This window comes from Schistocerca nitens, chromosome 3 (genome assembly GCF_023898315.1).
Source record: "Schistocerca nitens isolate TAMUIC-IGC-003100 chromosome 3, iqSchNite1.1, whole genome shotgun sequence".
NCBI lineage: Eukaryota > Metazoa > Arthropoda > Insecta > Orthoptera > Acrididae > Schistocerca > Schistocerca nitens.
In genome coordinates, this window is record NC_064616.1 from 894,719,456 (window position 1) to 894,745,833 (window position 26,378).

The 26,378-nt window shown below is 43.7% G+C and overlaps 1 protein-coding gene and 1 long non-coding RNA gene across 2 annotated transcripts in view; one reads left to right on the forward strand and one right to left on the reverse strand.

The window, feature by feature from the left end:
• Positions 1–24,083, reverse strand: part of LOC126248952 (homeobox protein onecut) — a 618,905-nt gene extending 594,822 nt beyond the window's left edge. Inside the window, exons 1-2 of the mRNA XM_049950486.1 lie at positions 22,866–24,083; positions 22,340–22,745 (exon numbers count right to left, since the gene is read on the reverse strand). Of these exons, the coding sequence (XP_049806443.1) occupies positions 22,340–22,745; positions 22,866–23,939 (1,480 nt within the window). The 5' untranslated portion in view covers positions 23,940–24,083. The remainder of the gene's footprint in view (positions 1–22,339; positions 22,746–22,865) is intronic.
• Positions 24,084–24,669: 586 nt separating this feature from the next.
• LOC126249807 (uncharacterized) overlaps positions 24,670–26,378 on the forward strand; it is a 322,275-nt gene continuing 320,566 nt past the window's right edge. The window contains exon 1 of the long non-coding RNA XR_007545665.1: positions 24,670–25,117. This is a non-coding gene — a long non-coding RNA (uncharacterized LOC126249807). The remainder of the gene's footprint in view (positions 25,118–26,378) is intronic.

A 26,378-nucleotide genomic window follows, 5' to 3' on the forward strand; every position in this document is an offset into this window, starting at 1 on the left:
AATATTCAATTGTTCACGATTGAATCGGCCGCCTGACCCTTTCAGAAATCAGAGAGATTTTCTCAAAATGTCCCCTTCTGTTTTTGCATATTTTCTGTACTCTTGGCAAGCTACAGGTCAATATAACCGACAGCAAATTAACGACATTTGACTTTATTTAAGCATTCGCTCCCTCAACACTGATACTGTTGTTCAGGTTGTGTTTGCGTTATATAAGAAGGTACCGTACTGAGTTACCCAACCGTGCTCCAATTATCTTCCAAGGTGAGGACAGTGATTTTCTCCAAGAGCTTACCTTAAATCATATATCAAATATGAATAAGATAGTTGCCAGTTCAGCAACAGGTACTCAGACATAGTTAATAATTTTCGAAAAATTTTACCACCTTTAACAGCTGAGTCTTTCGTAATGGATGCGAAAGAAATTTTCAGTTCAATTATACTACAATACAAGTATCAACACGCTGCTAGCAACCCTCATTAGAGTGCAGCTGATGAACTGAAACTGTTACGAGGACGGTGAAAATAACAAGAGACCAAGTGGTCGGTTTTATTACTTTGCCGTCTCTTTACAAACATTGCTGTTTGCATCGCACCAGTCAAACGTATAGGCAGTACACTAATATTATTTTATTCACATATGAGGAACCATTAGCTGCTGCTAGAATGATATCCTCGCAAAAAGGAAACGATAGCAGCAATAACGGCGCGTGTGCTTAGAGAGGCACTCGACAAAGAAAGTAGCAGCGAGCGCCAGGGAAGCCCGCGGCCCGCGGCCGCCAGTATGTGATTGGTGTTTCCGCTATTGTGCGACGTGACAGCTAATTTGCGTGCTCGGTTTTTCGTTATTACTTGTAATCCCTTCTGGCTGTTCACACACGCCGCTGCTTCTGACGGAAAGGAGAAACACCGCTCATACACCGCTACTACATTTTAACGTGATTGTCGCGTGCATTCTCTCCGTGTATTACAAGCAACAACAACAGAATGAGAGTCCAATAAGAGTTACGCCTCACGCCGTGGATGTGGTACTTACAGCATTTACTACAAGACGCCGGTAATCATTCTTTTATTACATGATATTAGGTGGTTCTGGGCACATGAGGCTATTTACGTCATCAGCTACGTTTCCAGTATTTGAAAATAATATTCTATGTTTTTCAAACATACATTACCATTACATAAACCCTTCATTTAAAATATTTTAAGTATCTATTACCAGCCAGGAACGTAAAAATTTTTGGTGTCCTTTGTACATTTTAACTGAGATTTAAAAAAAAATCATTTGTGGATTAAACCTTTTTTCGCTTATAAAGAAACGAGCTCGATATTGTGCAGTCAGTTAATATCGGGGTTTATTATATTTACTAACCTATTTCTGATCATCGCCGGTAACTATAATCTTCACTGCCATTGCAGGTGAAAAAACTCTACAACGAATTTCTTATTGATTCTAGTTAGATTTCCTCGATAATTAATAACATATTATCGAAGATCTCTGATTGATTGAAACTGGTTTAGGATTATCGACATTCACAGGAAATGCTATTACAACATGGGATATCCAGAGGCGCCTCACACTTCAGCTCAAAGCCACAGTCCTATAGTCCCTTCTTTGCATTATAAAAACACCACAGCCTTAATCCGCTCCAGAGGAAAATATTGTTACGTAGAGCATATTACTGTTCAGACGTGTCATCCCTGAGTCCAGCGACTGATGACCATAGCTGTTAAGTCCCATAGTGTCCAGAGCCTGAGTCCAGTACGACTTAGACATGCACTACCAGGAGCGATGTCATGCGAACTAATGCAAATAACCAGATGATATGCTACTATGGTACTGACTTTTTATGACATAGTTCACTTCATAACCATCAAAACAATGACGGAACTTGATTAAAGAAATGCTAGAATTTTTTTTATATTCCCCATGTAGATACGCGTGTCCTACAAGGGTACTGCACAGTAAGACAAAATCTAAACCCAGTTATTATTTTACCTCCAGTGCAAATGCACATAAATGAGAATTCATATAAGAAATCGGAAAGAAAGAACATGTCAGCATTAGCTGACTGCCCAGTGAACGCGGTTAATTCGAGTAATACCTACACAACATTAAATAGCACGAAACACTTTTCAAGAAATCACATGCTATCGATAACATCACAGTGTGCAGCTTTCGTAACGGTACAAGAGATTAATCTACCAATATTTTACACTAATATGAGGTCCGTCTTACGTACCTGACAGTATGTGAAATATAAAAACTTCTGAATTAGTAATGAAAACCATAAGAGTCCCTAAGAATTAAGATGAATTGTTTACAGTTGTGTGTTGTAACAATTAACTGTCATTGTAGGTACGTTATATGTTTCACATCTTACCTGTGGATACACCTGCTAGCGGGAGAATTTCATGTCTTCTGGAATTAAAAATCAACTCCAATGAATCCGCAAACAGAACCTGAATCATTTTCCATTGCTTGCCGTAACTATTAACCACCGTTGCAAGTGATTTGTACTTTCTATTTACACGAAAGCAAAAATGGTTCAAATGGCTCTGAGTGCTATGGGACTGAACTTCTGATGTTATCAGTCGCCTAGAACTTAGATCTACTTAAACCTAACTAACGTAAGGACATCACACACAGTCATACCGGAGGCAGGATTAGAACCTACGACCGTAGCGGTCGCGCGGTTCCAGACTGAGGCGCCTAGAACCGCTCGGCCACACCGGCCGGCTACACGAAAGCAGGAACAATCAACATTACTCGGAAATATTCACTTCAAGTACAGCGATAAGCTCGCAAAACAGAGAACATACATCTTGGGACTGGAATTTTACGTAGGGCAGCAAACATAAAAAGATCGATCCGTATCATTCCAATAGGTGTCTACAATTTTTTGTTAAGCCTGGATGGACAAACTTAAGCAGGAACAGACCACTGTGGCACGTCTCAGGAACATTAGTGTGTTGACATCACCCTCAGGGTTTCCTTTATTTTTTTAATGTCTCGAGAATGCTCATCATCAAAGCAAGCGTAGAACATACCTTGCCGTGAGAGACAGTTCGCTGTCCTGATGAGGTAATCGTTATTTTTTAAAGGTATACGAAAAGTAAGAAAGGGCCCTTGCTAGAAACCACTGTCAACTGATTTGTGCAAAAAAGCTCACTAGACTCATTCTGCACCGCGTCAGTGGCAACACTACCAACATGTTTAGTCCTTCCCTGGTGGCAAGCACGGATCAGTGGATCAGCACCATATTCAGACCTGAAAATCAGTTTGTAATGATTGATAACGTGGCTCTTCTGACCAAATGGCACACTTCCGGAATTACATTATCCTATAAACGATTTTACGTCTCATGCACCGTAACAGATGGAAATAGCCCATGCGTTGGGACACTGGACGTTTGTCGAGGGGAGTGAGATGGAAACCCCATCCAGTCATACTGATTTATGTTTCTCATGGTTTTCCTATATCATTTGATACGCATTTTATGTTGGTTGCTTCAAAATATCCTCTATTAATTACCTGTTCATTTTGTACGACGAAGCTAGTGCTTCATCTCTAATGGAGTCTATGTCAATAGAAAGTTAAAGCACCTCATGTTCTCGCTTTAATAGAGGCGTTCTGGTGGATCTTCTACTCCTACTCTTGCTTCACTGTGGTATCACATATGCGTTATTAGGTCAACCAATGAGGCTTGTCGATACTTGAGACAGTTTTTGGACGTCGTTCCTCATGTTTGTAATGCTCCCATTCTTCAACCCTGCACTGGCAGCGGGAGACAGAAATACCTTCAGTACACGCGAAATCGTATATCGACTAGTAATGAACGACACCCCCCTTCCCCCCCCCCCCCTACACTCCCCCCCCCCCCCCCCAAAGTCGGAGATGGGATGTTTCATTTTTGCGATCTGTACATAGGCCGTAAAAACTTCCCATGGTGTAAGAAAATACAAGTAAGTGCTTTCTCTAGCCGTTGAACGGTGTATGTAATTGAAACCTGTACTTCACTGTGTCTGTTGGGTTGGGTTGTTTGGGGGAAGAGACCAAACAGCGAGGTCATCGGTCTCATCGGATCAGGGAAGGACGGGGAAGGAAGTCGGCCGTGCCCTTTCAAAGGAACTATCCCGGCGTTTGCTTGGAGCGATTTAGGGAAATCACGGAAAACCTAAATGAGGATGGCCGGACGCGGGATTGAACCGTCGTCCTCCCGAATGCGAGTCCAGTGTGCTTACCACTGCACCACCTCGCTCGGTACTGTGTCTGTTTTTGGATTGGATCCAGCTAATGTACAACCAAAACACAAAATCTTGCCGGTGGAAATAAAAGCCGGAGAGCTTACTAGCTCTTACGCGTACGAAATCCAGCACTTCATATTTCCAGTTAACGTTGACTACAGCCAGAAGAGGTAATGTTAGTGGGATATTACGCGAAAACTAAACTGCTGTAAACCTATTCCCCGGAAACACAAAAATTGTGCAAAAGCAGTAAATGCAGTGCAGAGTTGCTGAACAGGTGGAAGAATAGAAAGGGGGAGGAGGGGTATTACCGTAAAGGCGACAATAGCTAAATTATTAACGTACACTCTCTCTACTCTATACACGGGTTGGTCAGAAACAGTCTGAAAAACTGGTAAGGGTGTTGCAGGGCAGGCTGTGCTGAGAAATAATTGTTAAGAAACAAATTCCATACGTTGCAGCGTATCCAAGTTAGCCAATCAGGCCGTTGCGCGTGTAAATTCCAACGCCCGCCAGATACCGTTAGTGTGAGTTGTTCTCATAAGCGTATACGTTAGCGCACAAGACTGCTCAACCTTTGGCTCGGGTTCTGTCCTCACTACCGTCCCACGTCTAATTTTTATATCCCCTTCTTGTTCGGTTTTAGGAAACCAAACGAAGGACACGTTTGGCGGCACGGTCTCTGCAGACTGATGACGTCAGCAGTGTGGTCCCGTAAGATCCTACCCCCCCCCCCCCCCTCTTTCGGTCTCTGCAGGGCAGTCTAAATATGAGCGCGCAACGGCCTGATTGGCTAACTTCAGCGCTAAGACGGAAACGGCGCAACGTACCGAATTTGTTCTTAACACTTATTTCTCAGCACAGCCTACCCTGCGACACCCTTACAAGCTTTTTAGACTGTTTTTGACTATTCCGCATTACACCTCACACCGTGGTGTGTGTTAGGGAGTACTTGCGGCAACAGTATCACACTGCCCCTTCCCTGTTCCGTTCATGAATGACGCAGGGGAGAGCAACTGGTCTGCTTATGAACTCTAATTTCTTTGATTTTATTTTGGTGGTGATTTCTCGAGACACACGAGGGAGGATGTAATATGTTGGCCGACTATTATTGGAGTATATATTCTTGAAATTATAATAGTAAACCTCTCCGTGATGCACAATCTGTCTCCTGTAACGTGTACCGCTGCAATTTATTGAAAGTCTCACGTATACGATTCCATGACGAAGCGCGGCGCGGGATTAGCCGAGCGGTCTGAGGCGCTGCAGTCATGGACTGTGCGGCTGGTCCCCGCGGAGGTTCGAGTTCTCCCTCGGGCATGGGTGTGTGGGTTTGTCCTCAGGATAATTTAGATTATGTAGTGTGTAGGCTTAGGGACTGATGACCTTAGCAATTAAGTCCCATAAGATTTCACACATATTTGAACATTTTTTGACGAAGCGCGTCGCTCTTCGTTGGAACAACCTGCAGAATGTCCCGCAAAGAAAGGAATATTACGGTTTAAAATCTCGTAGGCGATGTCATTAAACAACGGACCAAAAGCTCAATTCCGAAAGATGGCCAGCAAGTAGATAACTTTATTTTCTTTATACCAAGTCACTGTGTGGTAATGATAATAAATGAATTAACGAAATATCATAAAAGGCACTTGCAGGTGGAATAACTGCCATTACCAGGATGAGAAAATCATTCACTGCACTCTTCCGTTCTGTTTACTCTTGCAGATAAGCTTTGCTGTTTTGACGAAATCAATCACTTGATTTAAAATACCTTCAAGGCTTGTTGAAAAACTTTAAAATAATGCCGTCACAATACAATGTTAAGCGTAATTCAAAAATATGGCACGCGACTGGAACAACAGAGCTTGATACAGTTATTAACACTAGCTGTTTCCCTTCATGCTCAGTTACATACAGTAGCTACGCCTGTGCAGCGTGTGCCAGGGGGCTACGTCTTCGACATTGTCGTGGTGGCAAAGGAGATTTATATGGACAAACGTGGAAGTACGAACATGTTTAACGTTCCTGCGGGGTCAGCTCGTATGATAAACACTGGAATTCCGAAATGATTTTCATGCCGAGTGGCGTGTCTCGTTAGAGGTTATTACCACAAAGACAACATTATATGGGAACTACAATGTAGCTCCACTGATTATAAAAACTCTTTGAACTCAGTGACAAACAAGACCAATACATGATCCATATTTAACCGCTCATCATCAATACACATGTTGTATAAATCGGGACCCGAATTTCGGAAGAAACCACTCTTAAGTTGAAACGAAAGTGCGCACTTGGAAACTGGGCACCTTCTTACTTTCCGCTCTATTGCTTACGTTTTTCCAAATTTATGGATCTTCAAGTGAGAATCATTCCACCACATTCGTAGGCTGGTTTATAACAGGAACATTTGAGATTTGAGCAACCTTCAGGACAGAACTGTAATGTATGGAGATATATTAATTTTCTTGGTACGCTATTCGGTTGGGCAGGAGCTAGATGAATGGCATTTTTTCGAAGCGCCGGGTGCTCGCAAATAACAACTCTTAATCACTAAATCTGTTTTCAGACATTTCTGTTTAATTAGGAGGCCTATGAGATGGCATTGTCAGGATCAGAGGTGGAGTTTGCCGCAATCTTCATTAAGAAACAATTCTACATCTGCATCTACATGACTACTCTGCGCTACTGTCTCTAATCAGAAAAGTGAAGTGAACAGTTGGTGTTTGTTAATGGGACCAACTGAGACATACTGTTACAAATGCGAAAATGCAGAAAATAAAAATTCTAGCGCTAAACTGTTAGAAAACATTATACAACCAAAAGGATCTAATGCCATACTCTGTAAATATCTTTCATAACTACGGCTTCATTTAGCTGCATCAGCTCGTCATATCTAAAAACAATTTATCTAAGTGTATCAACAATATATATTTCAACACTACTAAGTAAAAGTTTACCCTTTGTATGTAAAAATGTGCGAGACTACGATATAGGGTAAAAAACAAATTAATCTGATTCGAAATATCTCTACTCACTCCATGAAGATGTTAACCTTCTATCACGTCGCTTAAGTCCGCGCTGCGCCGTATTTTTGACATTATGAATATTTGACAGGATATAGCAGGTCGGTGCATTGGATTCACAGGCCACTAACAAAAATAATGAAATGCGCCATAACATAACATTATACATGGACGGACGTCTTCATAGACAGGGATAATACTTTGACAAATTGTCTTCATCCGTCTTCGTACGCCATAGGCACTTGACTCCAGATTCTGTTCTCGTGTGTCAGGTGTCCATTCCTTGCATTATTTTGAGCCGTGGCTGAAGCTGAAAAGCTGAATTTTCTATTAGTACGACACACAGCGACAAAATGCAGTAAAGCAGTAATGGTACCACTGCAAAGCCGACGCTTCACACCTGAAAACCTGTTGGACATTAGTAGCACCCACACTCAAAGATATTACTCTTTACAGATTTGTCTTAGTAAGTCGCAGCTTGTGATGATAAAAGTTTTATTATATAGTATTTGAGCCAGCTAAATTTTCTCAGCACTGCTCGCTCTAATCTTCCTGCTATCCTAATCTAACCGTCATCATCACTATCATCACGACCATCATCATCACCATCATCATCATCATCACCACCACCACGACCACCACCAAAAACAAAAAATCTGTTAGTATACTTAATATGTATAGTAACCGACTAAATTAAGTGAACATTTCCAGACTTTTCTGCATGCACAGGCTCCGAAATAAGAAAGAGTCTAGCCTAAAACCTTACAAAGAGCGTCCGTTATGTCTCTATGAATCACACGATGTAAAATAAACTAATGACTGTACAGTTACTTCAGAAACCTCCGTTGCCCATGTAACATAACCCACTTTACAGTGAATACTAATGTCTACTATCTTCTTCTTTAGTTCACATTTTCATAATCGGCCTAGATGACAGCTAAAGCTGCGAATATACAGAAACATGCGATGTTGGTCGTCAGTTCCGACTTGTATTTAGTATGGAATAATCTTCGTGAGTTTGTATACGAGTCAGAATAACTCGCGAAACTCACTTTCACGCAGCATATGCGTTTGCTTTGATTAAACAGTGCCATTTCTTTCTCATCTTTTTTTAAACACGTAAACAGTGTTGTACATGAAATACAAATAGATACTGTCGACGATCACATGAAATGGATTTTACGAATCTTAGAAGTAAAGCAGTCATCAATCAGAAGATCGTTCTGAACACCACAGTGCTTTACTAGGCATGCTCCTTTTGGAGATGGTATGCTGTTGAACTCACTGAACCAGGCAGTTATTGGGGGACTAATCATCTTAGATTCCAAGAAATTGCAAATGAGATTCCTGAAGGAAGTAAGAAGGACCGTCAAAATAAAAGGTTCGGATTTGACGTCCCGTTGACAACAACCTCTTTAGAGATAGAACTGAAGCTCTGAATTCGCTGGGACACGGAACAAAAATGAAGGTTTCCTTCTCAAAGGAGCCAAACCAGCATTTATTTGAACTGTAAGTTACGGCAAGCCTTAATCCCAACGACCCAGTCGGGAATTGCAACTGCGGTCCAACTGCGAGTTGTGCCGCCTCAGTCGGGAAGACTAACCGCTGTATGTCTGTGAAACTTTGGTTCTTGATAGTAAAAGCACGTGTTACGCAGGAAAAAACGCAGCAAAGCTTTTAACACACATCCATAAGTCTCTCGCTCTCTTTCTCTGCAAACACAGGGACGCCCATTTTTGTTTCTCATTTATCGTGTAGCTGCTGTAATTGTGGTTCACAACGTATGAGGTTGTCGAGCGGTGATATTGTTTCCTCGAACTTATTCTTTCTCTTTCTAAATGCAAGTGTTTTCACCAAAGAAATATTTTATCTTTTCACACTACGCCGTAATTAAAATGAAGCCGGCCGCGGTGGTCTCGCGGTTCTAGGCGCTCAGTCCGGAACCGCGCGACTACTACGGTCGCAGGTTCGACTCCTGCCTCGGGCATGGATGTGTGTGGTGTCCTTAGGTTAGTTAGGTTTAAGTAGTTCTAAGTTCTAGGGGACTGATGACCATAGATGTTAAGTCCCATAGTGCTCAGAGCCAATTAAAATGAAACGATGACTCTAGATAATTTCCCAAAAGTGGTCACACTAGCCCATCTTTACTGGGATACAGCGAGATGTGGCTGTGTTTCAGATATGTGCAGTTTACTTTCGAGAAATACATAAATTTTCCTACTAAATATTTAAACAAAACATGTTTAACTGCCCGGTGCCCTATCTTCCTCTCATCTTTGTCCGATTGAAACTGGCTTACAATAAAAACATCTATTTCATCTGACTAGTTAGCCTATTGCGTATTATTATTGCATCTATACCCCAGATCCCGTGAGCCAAATACATGACAGAGACGGAACACTCGCAAAGGCACATTTTTTCAACCCAGTTTCGGCCGTGCTTTTTAAATATGCCTTAGCGTAGGTGAGAAATGAACGCAGGATGACGATAAAATAATATCAACATTTAGTTATAAATACAGAGTTCTCAATAAGTACATATCATGTTCTCAAAAATTACGTTATTAACGAAAGTTTAATTTGATTTTAAATTCCTCAATCGTCGTCAGTAAATGGATGTTTGCAATACGAAGAATCAGTGTGATTTGTGCTACTGTATAACTGACACTCTTAATTAGGGGAAAAAGAGGCATAATACTAGCAATAAGCGAGAAGGTCAACCCACACTGTCGTGCCAACTTCCCGCTGCTTCTGATGCACATCTCTGCAAGTGTCGCAGCCTGTGCACCGTTCAACGGTAGCAGCAGCCCTGTCATATCAGACCTGGAATATATTTCAGTTCATATCATTTTGTAGAGCCGGTTAGCCGGAACCTATACCGTCTCTGTGCTGGTGTAGCGTTACGGACTCCGACGCGTGACGCAACCAGCGGGACGGCGTAGCTAAGTCAAAATTCTAGGAACTAGCTTCTTGTAAATTCAAACGGAAATATTAAACATGAAAACTTTTCGTTCTTTTATGTTGTTAATACGATGTATAATATTTACAAGTATTCGATCCACATGTTATCTGAGCTGTTGACGAACGCTCGTTACTAACGTTACCGAGAACGTGTCTAACACCAGCAGCTTCATGGCATAGGAGGAACATCTTCATGGTATCCATATAATTTGCATGTTACTAACGTTATACATACACAATAGACGCCATGTGACACATAAAAGTAGTGTTTCGTTAATCGGGATGCATACAACAGTATGCTTCATGTCTGATGCCACATTTGTTGTTCATAAAACAGACGCAGTGGAATATTATGACATAGTTGTTTATCTTTCCTAAAATCAGATTCAGAGAATTCAAATCCGCAAACTGACGGGGGTTCTGCTCCGTACGAGGTTTTAATAAATCGCTTTGCAGAAAAATTAAAAATATAACTCCAGGTCCACCACAAAAAATTTTAAAACCATTTACTACGCCTAAAGAAAGTATCAGCTAACGCTGAAGTATTTTAGCTGTCATTTCATACTCGTAGAGCCTACTTTGTGTATGTAACAAATGCTTTCAACTGTCTCAGGCTGCAGCGTAGGTAATATGATTCTTTACATATAACGCTGGAGAGAAGTAATTAAGGTATTTCTGCAATATAATACTGTTATACCAGAGATGTTGTACGAGTTAAAGGGCGGTTTTGAATCAAAAGCACTGTCGAAGAAAATTTAACTTACTATTGTGCGTGAAATTTTGTGCCTTCTACGTTCCGTAAATATTCTACGAAACGGATTACTATAAATTAACCTCAATGCGCGCCTTTCCATCAGTGCCGTGCAAATAACGTTGAAGAGATATTTTAATGCCACTTAAATTCTCCTGCTTTTGCCTCACCTTGCTCCTGGATCATGAGAGCTCCGCCGGAGCTTATTTCCCTCTACTCAGCCATCACTCTCTCAATCGTGTGAACGCTGATCTTACCCTCCGTTTTTCGTTTTTGTCTCAACGTAAAACTGAAAGTTTACTTACACTTCTCCATCTCATAAATGTCTGAATTGAGACTCATAAGCTCCGTGATTGTGTCTACAACGAAATAACTGTAGTTCTGCATAAACTACGAGGCTTATTTTCATTTGATATTTACTGTGACTATATGTATGACAGTAAATCCTCGTTGTCCAGTTGAAACGTATAAATCTAAGTTACAATAGCTCTCATGTGCGACTGGTGTGCCGAAGGCGCAATATCACGCAAATTTCCTTCCGCGTGCAGCACGTTTCAAGAAAACACTCCGCTTACTTCTTCACCAGAAATCTTACCGTCTCGGTCGCGCAGATTCACGGAAATTACATAGCAAAAAGCTCGAGACATACATAAATACAAATGGCATATATTTGAAGTGGCTTCTAACACCTTGATGAAACACAGTGCAATTTACCCAAAATACGCGTACCGCAGCAGTTCTCGATTAGGGCAGATTTTTACAATTTATCACGGTGCAGGTCCCACATGCTCACAAGAGGGCCCAACGCGGAAACCGAAAGTGTGATCCGTACCAAGCCCTTCCTCGTACTCCAACCGGATTTTTTCGGCCCTTCCCCGTAACGACCCGCTCTAGTGTTGCAAATGACTGGAAGGGAGGAATGCGCAGCGCAGGTCTCATACAACAGGGAGAGATGATAAACAAAACAGACTGGAGGTGAACAGCCTGGCTACCTCCCCAGCCTGCTGACAGGCGAGTGACATCTCGTCCGCATACAGCCACTTCATTTAAGCCCATAAGCAGCCAGCCGCATGTGGAGATTACCGTGCCGATTAGTTTTGTTACTAGCTAACAAATCTAATGAATAAATCGCTAATTCACGCCTATTTAGCCACATTATTGAATGCGTTTTTTGCACTCTACGCATTATACTTCGATGGCTGACGTCTAGTAGAAGTCCAAACAGCGAGCAGAGCTCTCTCAGTAATTGAAGATCACCGAGACAGTCGTCAAAATATTGTGCGGAAACTAGAATCAACAATACGAACATTTTGTATGGCAGATTAGAACAGGACACACCTTAATACCGTTAGTATCTGCGCAGTGAAACGCCATCACCAATGGTGGTCTCTCCATAAGAAGGACCGTTAAAGATATGACGCCTATCTTAAGGAGACTGCTAATATCTTACACGGAAATCAAGTTGTATTACATTAGTTATATCGTCATAGAATTGGTACGTTTTAAGACTCCTGATTGTCGTTATTCCTCGTACCATATTTACAAAATATGTAGCGAACAATGAAGCGCACGATAAACATATCACAGATCATATTGTAACGTGGAAATATAGCACATAAAAATTATAATGTTTTTAAATAAGGCATTTCACCAGCTTTATACGACATGTCAATGCTTTTGCGTTTTTTTAACTTTAGTTTCGAAAAAAAAATTACATTTCTCGAAAACTGTGATAACCGTGTACGTACATACAGATGCTCCCCTACATTTTAGCGTACTATCACAAAATTAAATGTGGAAATTATCCCTCCACGGCTTAGGAAACATGAATAATCTTGTTTTACATTCGGTATGGGGTTAAGATCCCAACGCGAAAACAAATTCACTATAAACCTCGTTCCCACGTGTTTAGTTGAGCACAGATTTATTTTCCTCGGGCAGATTTTTCGCAGTCAGTGAATCAGTAGTGTGTCGTGAAATTCACCATGTAAGTGCAAATGTTTTAGACATGTATCACAATTGTAGCCAGACATAGTTTCGGCACAGTACGTTGTTTAAATAATTTCAGGTAGTTATTCCAGTGAACATGTACTTAATTAAGAGAAACAATGGAGTCACATTATCTGATTCAGAGTGTCGCCTAGCAACTGACGACTGAAGGCGTGCTCGGAAAGCCTAATGATTAAGGTGGCTGCTTGCAAAAAGCAGGAAATAAGGGCTACAGACCCGGTTTGACAGAAGCTTCCATATTCACTACTAGACAGTATTTATCTTACGTGCCTCTGTTCTTGCAATACTGGATTGCGGGACAGCCGCCGATATGTATGTAATAAACATCAAAAAAGGCGTCTGCTGTAAGTTCATCTTGTTTATTTTATAGGCTACTGGTTTCGGCAATATAATACGCCATCGCCGGCCGCGGTGGTCTCGCGGTTCTAGGCGCGCAGTCCGGAACCGCGCGACTGCTACGGTCGCAGGTTCGAATCCTGCCTCGGGCATGGATGTGTGTCATGTCCTTAGGTTAGTTAGGTTTAACTAGTTCTAAGTTCTAGGGGACTGATGACCTAAGATGTTAAGTCCGATAGTGCTCAGAGCCATTTCAACCATTTAATACGCCATCATCAGGCCCTGCATTCTGGATAATGGTTGAATTTTTCAGTGACAAAATGTATGTACGTCATACACGAAAAATAACCAATCTTCGCACCAGCTTATGTACGAACGACCTTAACACTCGTCAACGTCGTCTGCTAGCTGTTGACATCGAGCGAGGTGGGGCAGTGGCTAGCACACCGGCCTCGCGTACGGCCATCTAATTTTGGTTTTCAGTGATTTCCCTAAATCGCTCCAGACAATCGCCGGGATGGTTCCTTTGAAAGGGCACGGCGGATTTCCTTCCACAGCCTTAACGCAATCCGAGCTTATGCTCCGACTCTAATGACATCTATATCGACGAGCCGTTAAACCCAATCTTCCTTCCTTCGTTTGTAGCTGTTGATGCGTGCTAAAATCGTGCGTACATAAGCTGCTGCAGAGACTATTTTTCATATATGAAGTACGTACATTTTGACATTGAAAAATTCAACCATTATCTAGAATAGAGGGCCCGATGATGGCATATTATATCGCCGAAACCGTCAGCCTATAAAATAAACTGGAGATGAACTTACAGCTGATATGTCTGCCATGATGGGTTAGCAGCGTACCCTGTTAGTGGACTAACGTACATTTTATCTTCTCAACTTCGTGCTCATGTCGAAGTCATCAAGGTTGGGCTGTTAACTGACTTCAGAAACAGCCCGTGACCTTAATGAATGTGTCACTATTCCATTCACTCTAAATATTTGTAGAAACCATGGAAGACTTACAGCAGGATGTTCCAAGCGAAATATGAACCCTACCTCTTGGGGTAAAGAGACGATAATCTTAATCTTTGTGCCATCTTGCACATTTGTGTCTTGTGGGAGTGCTGGAAGCTTGGAATGAATCCACTACTCCAAGCTCCTCCATTCAGTCGTCTTCTGGTGTCATTAATTGGGGCTAAAAATCATTCGGTGCACAAAACAATAAGCGTCTGCAGGTCGTCGAACTAGCAAGCAGTATTGGATTGGATTGTTTGGGGGAAGAGACCAAACAGCGAGGTCATCAGTCTCATCGGATTAGGGAAGGAAGTCGGACGTGCCCTTTCAGAGGAACCATCCCGGCATTTGCCTGGAGCGATTTAGGGAAATCACGGAAAACTTAAATCAGGATGGCCGGACGCGGGATTGAACCGTCGTCCTCCCGAGCAAGCAGTATTACTCGGTTCCGTCACGTTAACGGTATAGAGAGGTTTACTGATGTGTTAGCCAATAAATACCTCATTTATGGGTCCACTGAATGCAACGAAGAGAGGCACAACGACGCTATGATGAGCTGTTTCCTCTATGACGGTAACCACATCACAGTACTCTGTTTATGTACATATGCACCTACGAGAAATCAGGTTCTTCCGTGTTAGAATGGAAGATACTGGCCACGGGAGGTATACCAGAACACGAAATCATAGAAGAGAATGTGTTGCACGTCACGGACATAAATCATAATTATATCGTTACGCTGTAACGAGTACGGGAGATCACGGACGTCTTATGCGAAAATATTCAGAAAATATTCCTGAACAATCTAGGAAATATTTTGGATAGTGTCTGTATTTACCCCGTATACGATATTGCAGTGACTGTGCGGCAGTGTGGCGATTACAGCCGTTATGAATTAATGAAATGTACTTGCAGTTGCGAATGTGGCAGCCATCAGCTTATAACGGAATGACGACAATGAAAATAAGTGCTCCGCGCGGGGTAATTACGTTCTCTAAGGCACCTTGTCACGGTTCGCGCGCCTCCCGCATCTGTGGTTCGAGTCCTCTCTCGGGCATGGGGCCGCTTCGGATTAGCCGAGCGGTCTCAGGCGCTGAAAATTGTTCAAATGGCTCTGAGCACTATGGGACTTAACATCTATGGTCATCAGTCCCCTAGAACTTAGAACTAGGTAAACCTAACTAACCTAAGGACATCACACAACACCCAGTCATCACTAGGCGCTGCAGTTATGGACTGTGCGGCTGGTCCCAGCGGAGGTTCGAGTCCTCCCTCGGGCATGGATGTGTGTGTTTGTCCTTAGGATAATTTAGGTTAAGTAGTGTGTAAGCTTAGGGACTGATGACCTTAGCAGTTAGTCCCATAAGATTTCACACACATTTGAACATTTTTTTTTTTCGGGCATGGGTGTGTGTGTTGTCTTTAGCGTAAGTTAGTTTAAGTTAGATTAAGTAGTGCGTAAGCGTAGAGGCCGGTTACCTCAGCAGTCTGGTCCCACAGAAACTTACCACAAATTAAATTAAAATTTATGCCGGACCGGGTCTCCAACCCAGATTTCCCACTTATCGCGAGCGGGCACCTCACTATTTGGCTGTCCGAACACGCCTCAAGCCCAGACCCAATGAATGGCGACATATGGTTTCGGTCTGGCGGTGAGTCGTGTTCGGATAGCCTAATGGTAAGGCGACCGCTAGCGATAAGCGGGAAATCTGGGTTCGAGTCCCGGTCCGGTGCAAATTTTCATGGTCGTCATTCCATTACACTGCTGATGGTTGTTCATATTCGCAACTGCGAATACCTTTCATGTATTTCACCCTGTATATGTTGCTCCTGTGAGGCACGAACAGTTTCCTCCAACAGCATTCTAGAAGTTCTGACTACAGCCGTTCCGTTAAATAGGCTGCACGGTAGTGATAAATTCTGCAAATATCGAACTTTACACGATGTGTGGGAGTGCTCACAGTTTGCGAATAAGCGTCCTAGACGTGTGTAACATTCGGAAACAGTTCCTTGAACAATTTTATCTGATATGGTGTTGGCGGGAAAAGCAATCCGAATTTTTACCATGTCTTGGTCCACATACTCGCAGACAAACCAAGAAAAACATTATTACCAGTATTTGCAAGGAAATTGGTTCATATCTTCGTCAGAAGATTCCGATTAATTAAGTTTGTTGTGTTTTTATTACATCACTTCATGTGTGTGGGGAAATGATTCCCCCCTTCATATCTGTCATAGCGTGGAGTCTGCTTCTACACACCTCGTTGACTACCAGATAATAAACCCATTAAGAAATCATTACAGATGCAGTTGATGAATCACACAACAGGATTTTTTAATTATATTCCCTTTATCAGTCTGTCTAACGAAAATCGTTACGCAGTATCACCTGCAATACGCGACGAACCTCATACGAGTTAAGCATTCGATATATGGAGCGCATGGCACCTACACCGTGCAAGTCTGATTTACTTCAACTGTAATAACCGCACCGTTCTCCAATCTGAACGATATTGCTGCAATTCAAGGCAGTCTGATGAAATTGTCTTATAACGTCTGAAGGAACTCTGATTTCTTAGTTTTTGTCTTCGAAGTTAAAGGGTTTTATTATTTGGAGCCTTGTTAGAACTCGGCATCAGTTATTACACCACAGATTTGTTGTTCCTATGAGCCAGAACCAGTCTAAATTATTCTTGGCTCACGAATGACTAATTTAATTTCGATCGTGAAATTTAGATCTAAAAATATAACAATAATAGTCAGTATATTTCATGTTTTGACGAAACAACATATTTGGCAACTAGTTACATCAGTAGTTATTAACTGACGCAACGCACCCCTTCCGAATACTGTCTGCGAAACAGAACTAACATAAATCCTAGAGTTCTCAGTTCCTACAGGAAACCAATATTTTGTATCTTATTTAAGTCAATAGCTGCCAGTATTAAAATGCTGACGATTGCCTATTTTTGTGAATCTACATTACTGAGGGAGCCGTTTGTATCCGTGGAAGATGGAGAGACTTGAGTTTTCCGTCACGATCGCGTGCTATGAGCGACATTCTGTAGCTGTCAAACAGGCGACTGTGGAGGTGAAGTGGGAAGGTAACAGTTCTACAGAATGTAACCATCTGAACGATGCAACGAAGGTATCAACACTAGGTTTATGAAATTATGAGCCAGCGTCGAATGAATACGTGAAAGTAATTATACAACGATAGTTCAGTCAATATACGTCGTTGTATGTAATTTAACTGAGAATAATTCGTTGTCCAGCTTTGGTGTGTGTGATAGTGATTTGCTTCGTATTGGATATTTCTTAGTTTTCACGTATGATCACGCATGACTATCAACTGCATTCACGTTTAGAAACTAATTTCAAGGTTTAGTTTGAAGGAATTAGAGCGAGTTCAAGCATCTGGTACAAATTACTTAGCACAAAGGTTGGTTTTTCCCCCTCGCACGAATGAAATGAACTAATGTATTGGGAAATAACAAGTAGTTTGAAACATATTTATAGCGTGATTACCTAACCGCACAGAAATGTAAAGAACTGGAAAGGGGATGATGAAAAAAGAAACTTCGTCTTCCGAATGATGTTTAGCTCGATATCGTTATTGTAATTGGGGTGAAAAATTTCGGTAATACCACATTGCCGGAAGAAAACAATTTTAATAAAACTGTAATAAGTATCTAACGTGTGTATTCACGAGGGCTCAACATCTGGATCCGGTCGTGGACTTACTCTTTTCGACACATAAAGAGAGACGGAGACACACACTAAGCATCCATAATTTTGTCCGGGACATATCGTCATATAATTAAATTATAGATCACTCCAATGCCCAGTTCCAACGAAGATTTTCGGGAGATTTCCTTTGGCTGTATAGCAAATGTCGAAACATGAAATCCGTTCCCAAATATTCCCAACTAGAATTCTCTGTGGCTCACTATCATATCGCCAAATTTTTGTTGAAAAGAAGTGAAGTCAAGTGAGTCGGATTTCGAACAGGCCGCTGTAGCTTTGGAAGTAGAGAACGAAACGCGTTAAAAGAAAATCACAATCGTGGAAGAACTGAAGCACCAGCCAGAGCTGTACGGGAACAAGCGGACCCAATGCTCGCAAAGAGGGGAGGGGAAAAAGAATCGCACTATTTAATAACAGTGCAATAACTGGAGTGGGCCACGAATGAGAATTGACACCGCGGTTACAGGTATAGCAAAACATGGGACAGAAAGAAGTGAGGTAAAACAGTGCTCTGCGACTTTGAACGAGACTGAAATACGGATGCGCACTCATATCCGCCCGACTAATGTGTTTCCGAACGTCTGTCGCACTTGGAAATTGAGAAGCACGCCCGAAAGTGAAACATGTACACTATGCACATGACTAGAAAATTCCCATTCCCATTTTGTTGTGCCATTTATTCCGATCTTTTCTTTCCCTTCAAGGGTTGGGAGTGGGAATACGGCTTCTCTTTATTTCTAAGCGGGAGTTATCGTTAGTCTGAGTTTATCTTGAAAGTTTTTCGGGCACAATACATAGGAGATTGAAGAATGTTCATCCATCTTTACCCTAGAAATCTATTCTGAGCACGATCTCAAGCTGTGGCAATTTTTGTTAGAGATTTTACCATTACCATAAGAAAACCTGTGAGCTTTTGTGCTCTTTCTTTTCTTATATTTTATGATGTATATATACAGACTGAAGCGACGAATGAAGATCTGTACCAATTCTCGATGTCCCCATATAGTTTGACCTGATTTGGTGCCACACACGTGAGCAGTATTCCAGCTATTTTGATAGAAGGGCTAGTTTCCCTGTGCGTTACAAATAAAGACATCTAAGCGTGGACATCACTTCGAGAAATGAGATTTAATTCGAACTGAAGAAGAGATTACGGAGGGAAATGCGTGCTACTTCTCACTGAATAGATTACTTTCATCACGGATATTGTCTAGGAATTTAAATATTACAATATACAAAACTATTATTCTACCAGTTATGCTGTATGGGTGTGAGACTTGGTCTCTCAATGCGCAAAATGAAAAGCCGTTTCGAGTATTTGACAACAAAATTTTGAGGAAAATTTTCGGAGCGAAAAGGGATGACATTATCGGAGAGTGGCGAAAACTGCGTAACGAAGAGGTTCACGATCTCTATTCAAGCCCTGACATAATCAGTAGTATTAAATCACGTAGGCTGCGATGGGCGGGTCACGTAGCTCGAATGGATGAGGGCAGGACAGCGCGCAGAGTACTGGTAGGGCACCTAGAAGGAAAACGTCCTGTGGGGAGACCGAGGCGTAGATGGGAGGACAATGTGAAGGCTGATTTGAGGAGCCTAGGTATTGAAGGTGAATGGAAGGAAATAGCCCAAGACAGGGAGAGATGGCGAAAATATGTTGCTGCGGTAATGGACTCTCGAGTCCGGTATGACCAGTGAGTAAGTAAGTAAGGTACAAATAAAGAGGGAGTCTTTATTTACATCTGTGATAGTTCCGCTTGATCTCTCAACTCATTGTCTCGTATTTGTATAACATGATTGAGCCCAGCAGTGATACCTAAATGGTGTTTCTACGATTCCTTAAGTGTACAACTACACACTCATTTACGTTAAGGTCTTTACCTCAATCTCTGATTTTCTCGTGATCTGAGTGGAAACCAATGCAGTGTTTTTAAACGATAATAATTTTTCTAGAAATGACCATATCTCGTTTTCCTCAGGCGAAAGTTACTTCTGTGTCGGCGGGCGAGTTTACATGGAACAGCTGTCAAAACATGGGAAGCTCTAGATTTGAGATATGCCGGGCTGGGGAGGGAAGCTAAGTGAATGACGGCTTATCGTGTGTGCGGAAGGCGGCGCGTGCGGCGGCGGCGGCGGTGGGCCAGCTGTGCGCCATGCGGGCTGCGGCCGAGCGCGCCTGCGCATGCGCAGCTGCCATGCTGCTCCCCCACCACCGCCGCTCTCTCATTTGCATCGGCCCAATGTTGACATGTGCGTCCAACGAATTCGTCTTATTCAAACGATCCCGTTCGTAAGACCTATCGAGCATCTAGCGGAATGCGTTCCACGAGTGCCGAGTTCCACGTATAAGCACAGAGCCGGTCTTCACGTTTACTCCGCTCCGTGTGAAACTGGCATTCGTGTAGCTTACATTTAATGATACTGGATGCATGTCATGCCATACCCATCCTCAGATGCATGCATGCCCTTTGACAGATATATGTGGAGTACACAACATTTCCATTGTAGTTTCCATACGGTTTTTGAATGCAACTTTATAATTAAGAATTTACAGTGACATTGCTATCGATGATTTACGAAAACTAACTGTATTAAGTTACGTCTAACGACTCGAATTTTGCCTCTCCCCCTCGTCGCATAACTAAGAACTATTCCATGAAACATAAGCCCGTGTAATTAATAAGAAAAAAGATTTTGACTGTCGCCTGTGGCTTTATCGTTTCAGTAAATTCTACAGCCTTGCTGTTTTAAGTCGTCATCCCTCAATCATTCGATGCCATTATACTCCTGTAAAAGGCAAGAGTATAAATTAAACACAAGGTTAAGACAACAATTATTCCAAAAAAATATTGTTACCAGTCGTTCCAGCGGCTCCTCTTCAACGAGGCAATACATGTGAGCTGAAATTTTCTTCTTTTGGCAAATGTTTACAGGTTCGTAAGAAAATTTTAATTATTACATATGGTAATGAGTTCATATGTTGAAGTAAACGCAACACTGTGAATTTAAAAGGAAATGTCAGAATATGCTACCACAACAGTGATTAGCGGAAGTACAGGGTGGCGCACGAAAAACTGGCCCCGAGTACGGACTGCTCGCCAGTTACGCAAGAGCTGTTGCCCGCCAAGAACAAATACAACAGCATTAGCTTATTTGTCATTCTTTATTATACGATTATTACGTATGTATCTATTTATTGTTGTATCTGCTTGTGGCGGACAACAGTACGTGCGTAACTGGCGAGCAGTCTGTACTCGGGACCGATTATTTGTGCGCCACCCTGTAGTATTCCACGACAGCGAAAGCAAAAACAAGTTAATTTGTATCTTGCTTTTGAAATTATACGTATAACATCTGTTTGACTGTCAGTATTAGAAAGGAATTAAAGGAAACCATGTATATTTACACAAATATGTCTTTTCATTAAATGTAAAGCAATAGACCGAGAGCTAAGTACTTGCAGAAAAATTAGTAATTTTGCTATAGAAAAATATACGAGACTGACTAATGAAACATAGATACAATGACATTATTTTGAGCACTAAACAAGTACTGCGGCGATTAATGAACGCCAAACAATCACTGGAATAGTAATAATGTAATTATTCATTAACTTCCTAGATATCGTACTACGATTTAGAAATTGTGCAAAGGCGTCATATATTTAGAGAAACGCTACATTGTGAATTTAAAAAGAAATGTCAGAATATTCTAAGACAATAGCGAAATGTAGAAGTAGTATTTCACAGTCAAAGTGACAGTGAGGCATTAAGATTTACTTATTATTTAACAGTTGTGACTAATGCTCTGCATAACACAGTTGTAAGTCTAGCGCAGACAAGAGCAGTAGAAGTTGAGATGGGTGAATGTCTCGAGCAACCGTCGTTCTGTAACTCAGACGGCGTACAACTCATCGCTAAGAAAACGTTGCGGTTTTCTGAGAAACGGCAACGCTCGCGCGAGGCCGCAGACACAGGAAGCGGAGTGCGGCTGGCTCGCCGTCACGTGCAGTTTACCCAGTGACGGAGGAAGCGCAAACTCGTGCCGAACGAAAATCGATACTCTGCGCGGAGAGGGGTGAGCGTCAGGCTCGATAAAACCTGCAGACACGCCCCCTCACGTGCTCGCCACGTGCTCGTCCACCTTGTTTACACACAGTGGCGACGGCACATCAAAACACAAACGTCTACTCGCGATCGTTCGAGACAGCACCACTCGAGAAGTGAGAATGAGAAGTAAAGCACTTACCTGCCAATCTGAGTGCTGACATCCGTTGAAACTCGGGTTCCTGCAGCCATTTCCACATGCGGCGAAATGTCTCTCTGCCAGATTTGAGCTTGGACCAGGGCTTCGGGTTGCGGAGGAGGTCGGACAGCGTGCCCTGTGACCGGCAGAGGACGCGCTGTGCGAAGATGGCTTGCGGGATGCTGTAGCGCTTGAGCTCGGCGCTGATGCGCTGCGCCAGCTCCTTGGTGTTGATCTCCTCGACCTCGCCGGCGGGGGCGGGCGCCAGCGTGACGCCCACGCCGACGCCGACGCCGACGCCGACACCGACGCCGGGCGGCAGCAGCCCGCCGCCCGACGGCGCGCCCGCCTTCACCTGCTGGGGAGGCGGCGGCGGCGCCTGCTGCGGGGGCGGCTGCGGCTGCTGCTGCTGCGGGGGCGGCGGCTGCTGCTGCGGCGGCGGCTGGGGCTGCTGCTGCGGCTGCTGCTGCTGCGGCTGCTGCTGCTGCGGGGGCTGCTGCTGCTGGGGCGGCTGCGGCGGCTGCACCGCCTGCTGGAAGGCGGGCGGCGACGGCGACGCGACGGCCACGCGGTCGCGCGGCTGCGGCGGCGGCTGCTGCGGGGGCTGCTGCTGCGGCGCCTGCTGCTGCGGGGGCGGCTGCGGCTGCGGCGGCGACTGGTGCGGCGTCATCGTCGCCATGCCGTTCATCGCCGCCGCGGCGCCCACGAAACTCGTCACCATCGGGTTGGGCGGCGAGTGCAACGACGCCGACGGCGGGCTGAGCGTCGCGCGGCCCACCGTGTACGGCGAGTCGTAGCCGCTGGGCGACAGGCTCTTCTGCGGAGACTGCAGCCCGTTCTGGCTGTACGTGCTCTGCGGCGACAGCGGCGAGTGCTGCTGCGGGATGTTGATGGTGCCCAGCCCGTTGTTCGGCGACGAGTAGTGCGGCGGCGGCGACATCCCCATCGTAGACAGCTTGTCGTACGTGTACGGCGAGTTGACACTCATGCCCAAGCCTATATTTGCGAGTCCGTTGTTTTGCATTACTGTAAAAGATCCAGAAACGTTACTCGTGTGACCGTAAGCGAATTTGTCCGACACGGTGGAAATGGGTGGAAGGGGCTGCAGAGGGGTTAGCGTGGCGTAGGAGGAACTGGGGCTGAAACCGGGAGGTGACATCCTGCCGTTGACGGACGTCAGCGTCTGGTACGTCGGTTCCGGCTGCAGAGTGCGGAAATCTGTGGCGTCGATCATGCTTGCGACACTGACTGAAATTCCCGAAGTCGGAGAAAGTTTTCCCGGACTCAGCAGCTCCGAGTCCTGCGAGTCTTCGTGTGGCTGCACTATCACAGAGAGCGTCTCCTGCTTGATGTCGACCGAGTGTTCCGACAAGTCTTCGGACGCAGACGGCAGCTCCTCCTTGATGTGAGTTGATGTAGACTCGCCGAGCGACTCGTGCGAAGTGGTCACCGAGCCAGTCACGGCCTGCCGTGAAATAGTGGGGCTGAGCTCCGCCGGCGACATGCTGAGGCCGGCATGCGTAGACGCAGCTGGCGAATCGACCGAATCTTGCATCGGCTCACCGAGCGACTGCTGATCGGCCATTTCCTCCACGTTTTCCATCGCTCAGCACGCCCCTTCCCCACACGAACGCCACCCTCAGAAACTTCACACTTCAGTTTACACAGTAATCGATGCCAGAGCTTTAACACTGTCCCACGGTCGAAGAAATTACCTTCGTAAATGTCCCTTGCACGAAATTTTCACCGACCGACGGACGTCCATATTTGTATGGCGAGTTACTGCGCATGCTACTGCGCAGGAGGGACTGTCGCGGTACGGTGAACGAAGCGGGCGCGCCGCGACCGTCGGACGGCGAGGTGGTGGGCTGCGGCGCGTCGCTCGCTGGCGTACTGCGGCCGGGGCCCCGGGGTTCGCCGCCGCCGCCGCCGCCGTTTTGTTCGGAACCGGTGTCCCGCATCTGCCGCCGAGGGGGAGGCGGCAGGCAGCCGCACGACTGCACCCCCCCTTCACCCGACCGCGCCAGTCCCAGGTGGCGCGGAATGGCGGCGGCGCTGCCGTATGTTGGCACGCACCTATTGTCCCACATTTACCGCCTTCCTCACGCTGACAGCTGCTGCCGGCGCTCCACGCGGCTCCTCGCCGCTTTCCTTACCGAAACGGCGGCCCCTCGCCGCCTCTCCGTGTTTCGAAAACCACTTCTTCGCACCTCTTTGCCGGCCGCCGAGCACATGGTCGGGTGATATTGATTCGGCCACCAAGAAAGGCCGATAATTTTGAAGCCTTAAAATCGATAGCAATTACAGTGTAGCTCAGAGCGGCGTCAGTCCTCTTCACGGAAGGACAACTGTTCGCGATTGTGCTTTTACGCAGGGCGAGTAGCGATCTGAAAGTTGCAGAGTGGTCGCAAGACGGTTTGTGGTGAGAGTTAACTACTGGCGTGTTCGTGCCTGTTTGTGTTGCTGCGTGACGCCTGCGGTTTGTGGAAGCGGTATCACGACAGTTCGAGTGTAAAATGCTGTTCGACTATTTGAAGGATCTTTTCTCGAATTTTAGTTGCAATAGAGTCGTTTGCTTCGCCACGAAAAAGAGTGAGACGTCTAAGCAGAAAATACAATCGTCCACGCGAGCTACGGCATAGCGTATTTTGCGGAATGACCTAGACGGTAGCTTTTATTTCTTTTATCTTTTTAATCACTTTTAAGATATGCACGTTTGCAATTTCATTTACCCAGAAGTTAATAAGAAATAGTCGGTTTCGAAATTTCTCGTTCTTGCAGGTGGGTACCAAAAACTAAAACGGCCTTCCTTTGAAGATATTTATATTTTGTCGGTGCATTGCTATTGCTTCTTACTATGAGATACGTAAAGCGTACATTTAACTTTTTTTAAATAAATAAGCGCTTGTTGGTATTTTTCTCATAAGTTCTCTGCGCTTCACAGGTACCAACCTAAAAAAAAGTTATTGCTGTTCCGTAAATGTAACATCTTTGAACTATTTTTTTCAAGAAATGCTAAAAATAGAATACTTTCACTTATTAATTCTTAATTTTTATCTCATACGCGGTGCATGTGAGGATGTGATCTACTTTAATGAAAAGGAAAAGATTTTTCTTGGAAAAAACAGAAGCACACGAATATACGCGACAAATTATTAACAATAATAGCTTTCAACATCTGGATACTTCATTTACAGGCACCTACCAGAAAACATAATGTGAAAATAATGTACCCTGAGCATAACGGTCGTAATTTATTTATTCTACTAATGAATGCTTAATAATGTTTTACCACTACAGAAATCTTAAATAATTGGCTGTGGTGGACCATTCGTTCTGTACAAGGGTAAGGAGATTCAATACATCCGAAGTCTACACGAATGTTAAGGATATAGTCAGTTTTATTGTCGAGTTGACAAGTTGTGTATGATGATAACAGCATTAATTTGTGTTTCCTTTCAATACATGAATCCTTTTCTATAAATTTTTAATATAACCTTTGTCACAGAGGCATCACATATCATAAAACACGTTTATGCCTACCCATAAAAATTTCATAACGAAAATAACCCTTACATTGAGGTAAGATAAAAATTTTATGCTCTTACTCCGAACAGCAGTAAAACTTTGCGTCAATTTACTACATGGGAGGTAATGAATGGACTATGGGGTGTTTGTGATATTTAAATATACCTATATACGTATCTGTAGGAATATTTTGAGCGTTTCAACTTGAGGAGTGCTATTTCATGGACTTTTTTTCCACACTTATTCCAAACACTGCCATAGTATTGTGAAGGGATCTATCTGAAGTGATAACACTGTGACATAGTCAGTAGCAAGTAGATGAAATCTTCACATAGAAGATTTTGTAATATATGACTACGTTCTCCTTGAGAGATATTATTTACTTTAGTTTATTACCTCTGTTTTCCAATGCTTTCTTCTAAACTCATTAATGTAGATCATCTTGACACCTTGAGGATGACAACCGTACTGCTCCGCATAGTAGGTTAATTTAATATTTGCAGCAAATGTGTGA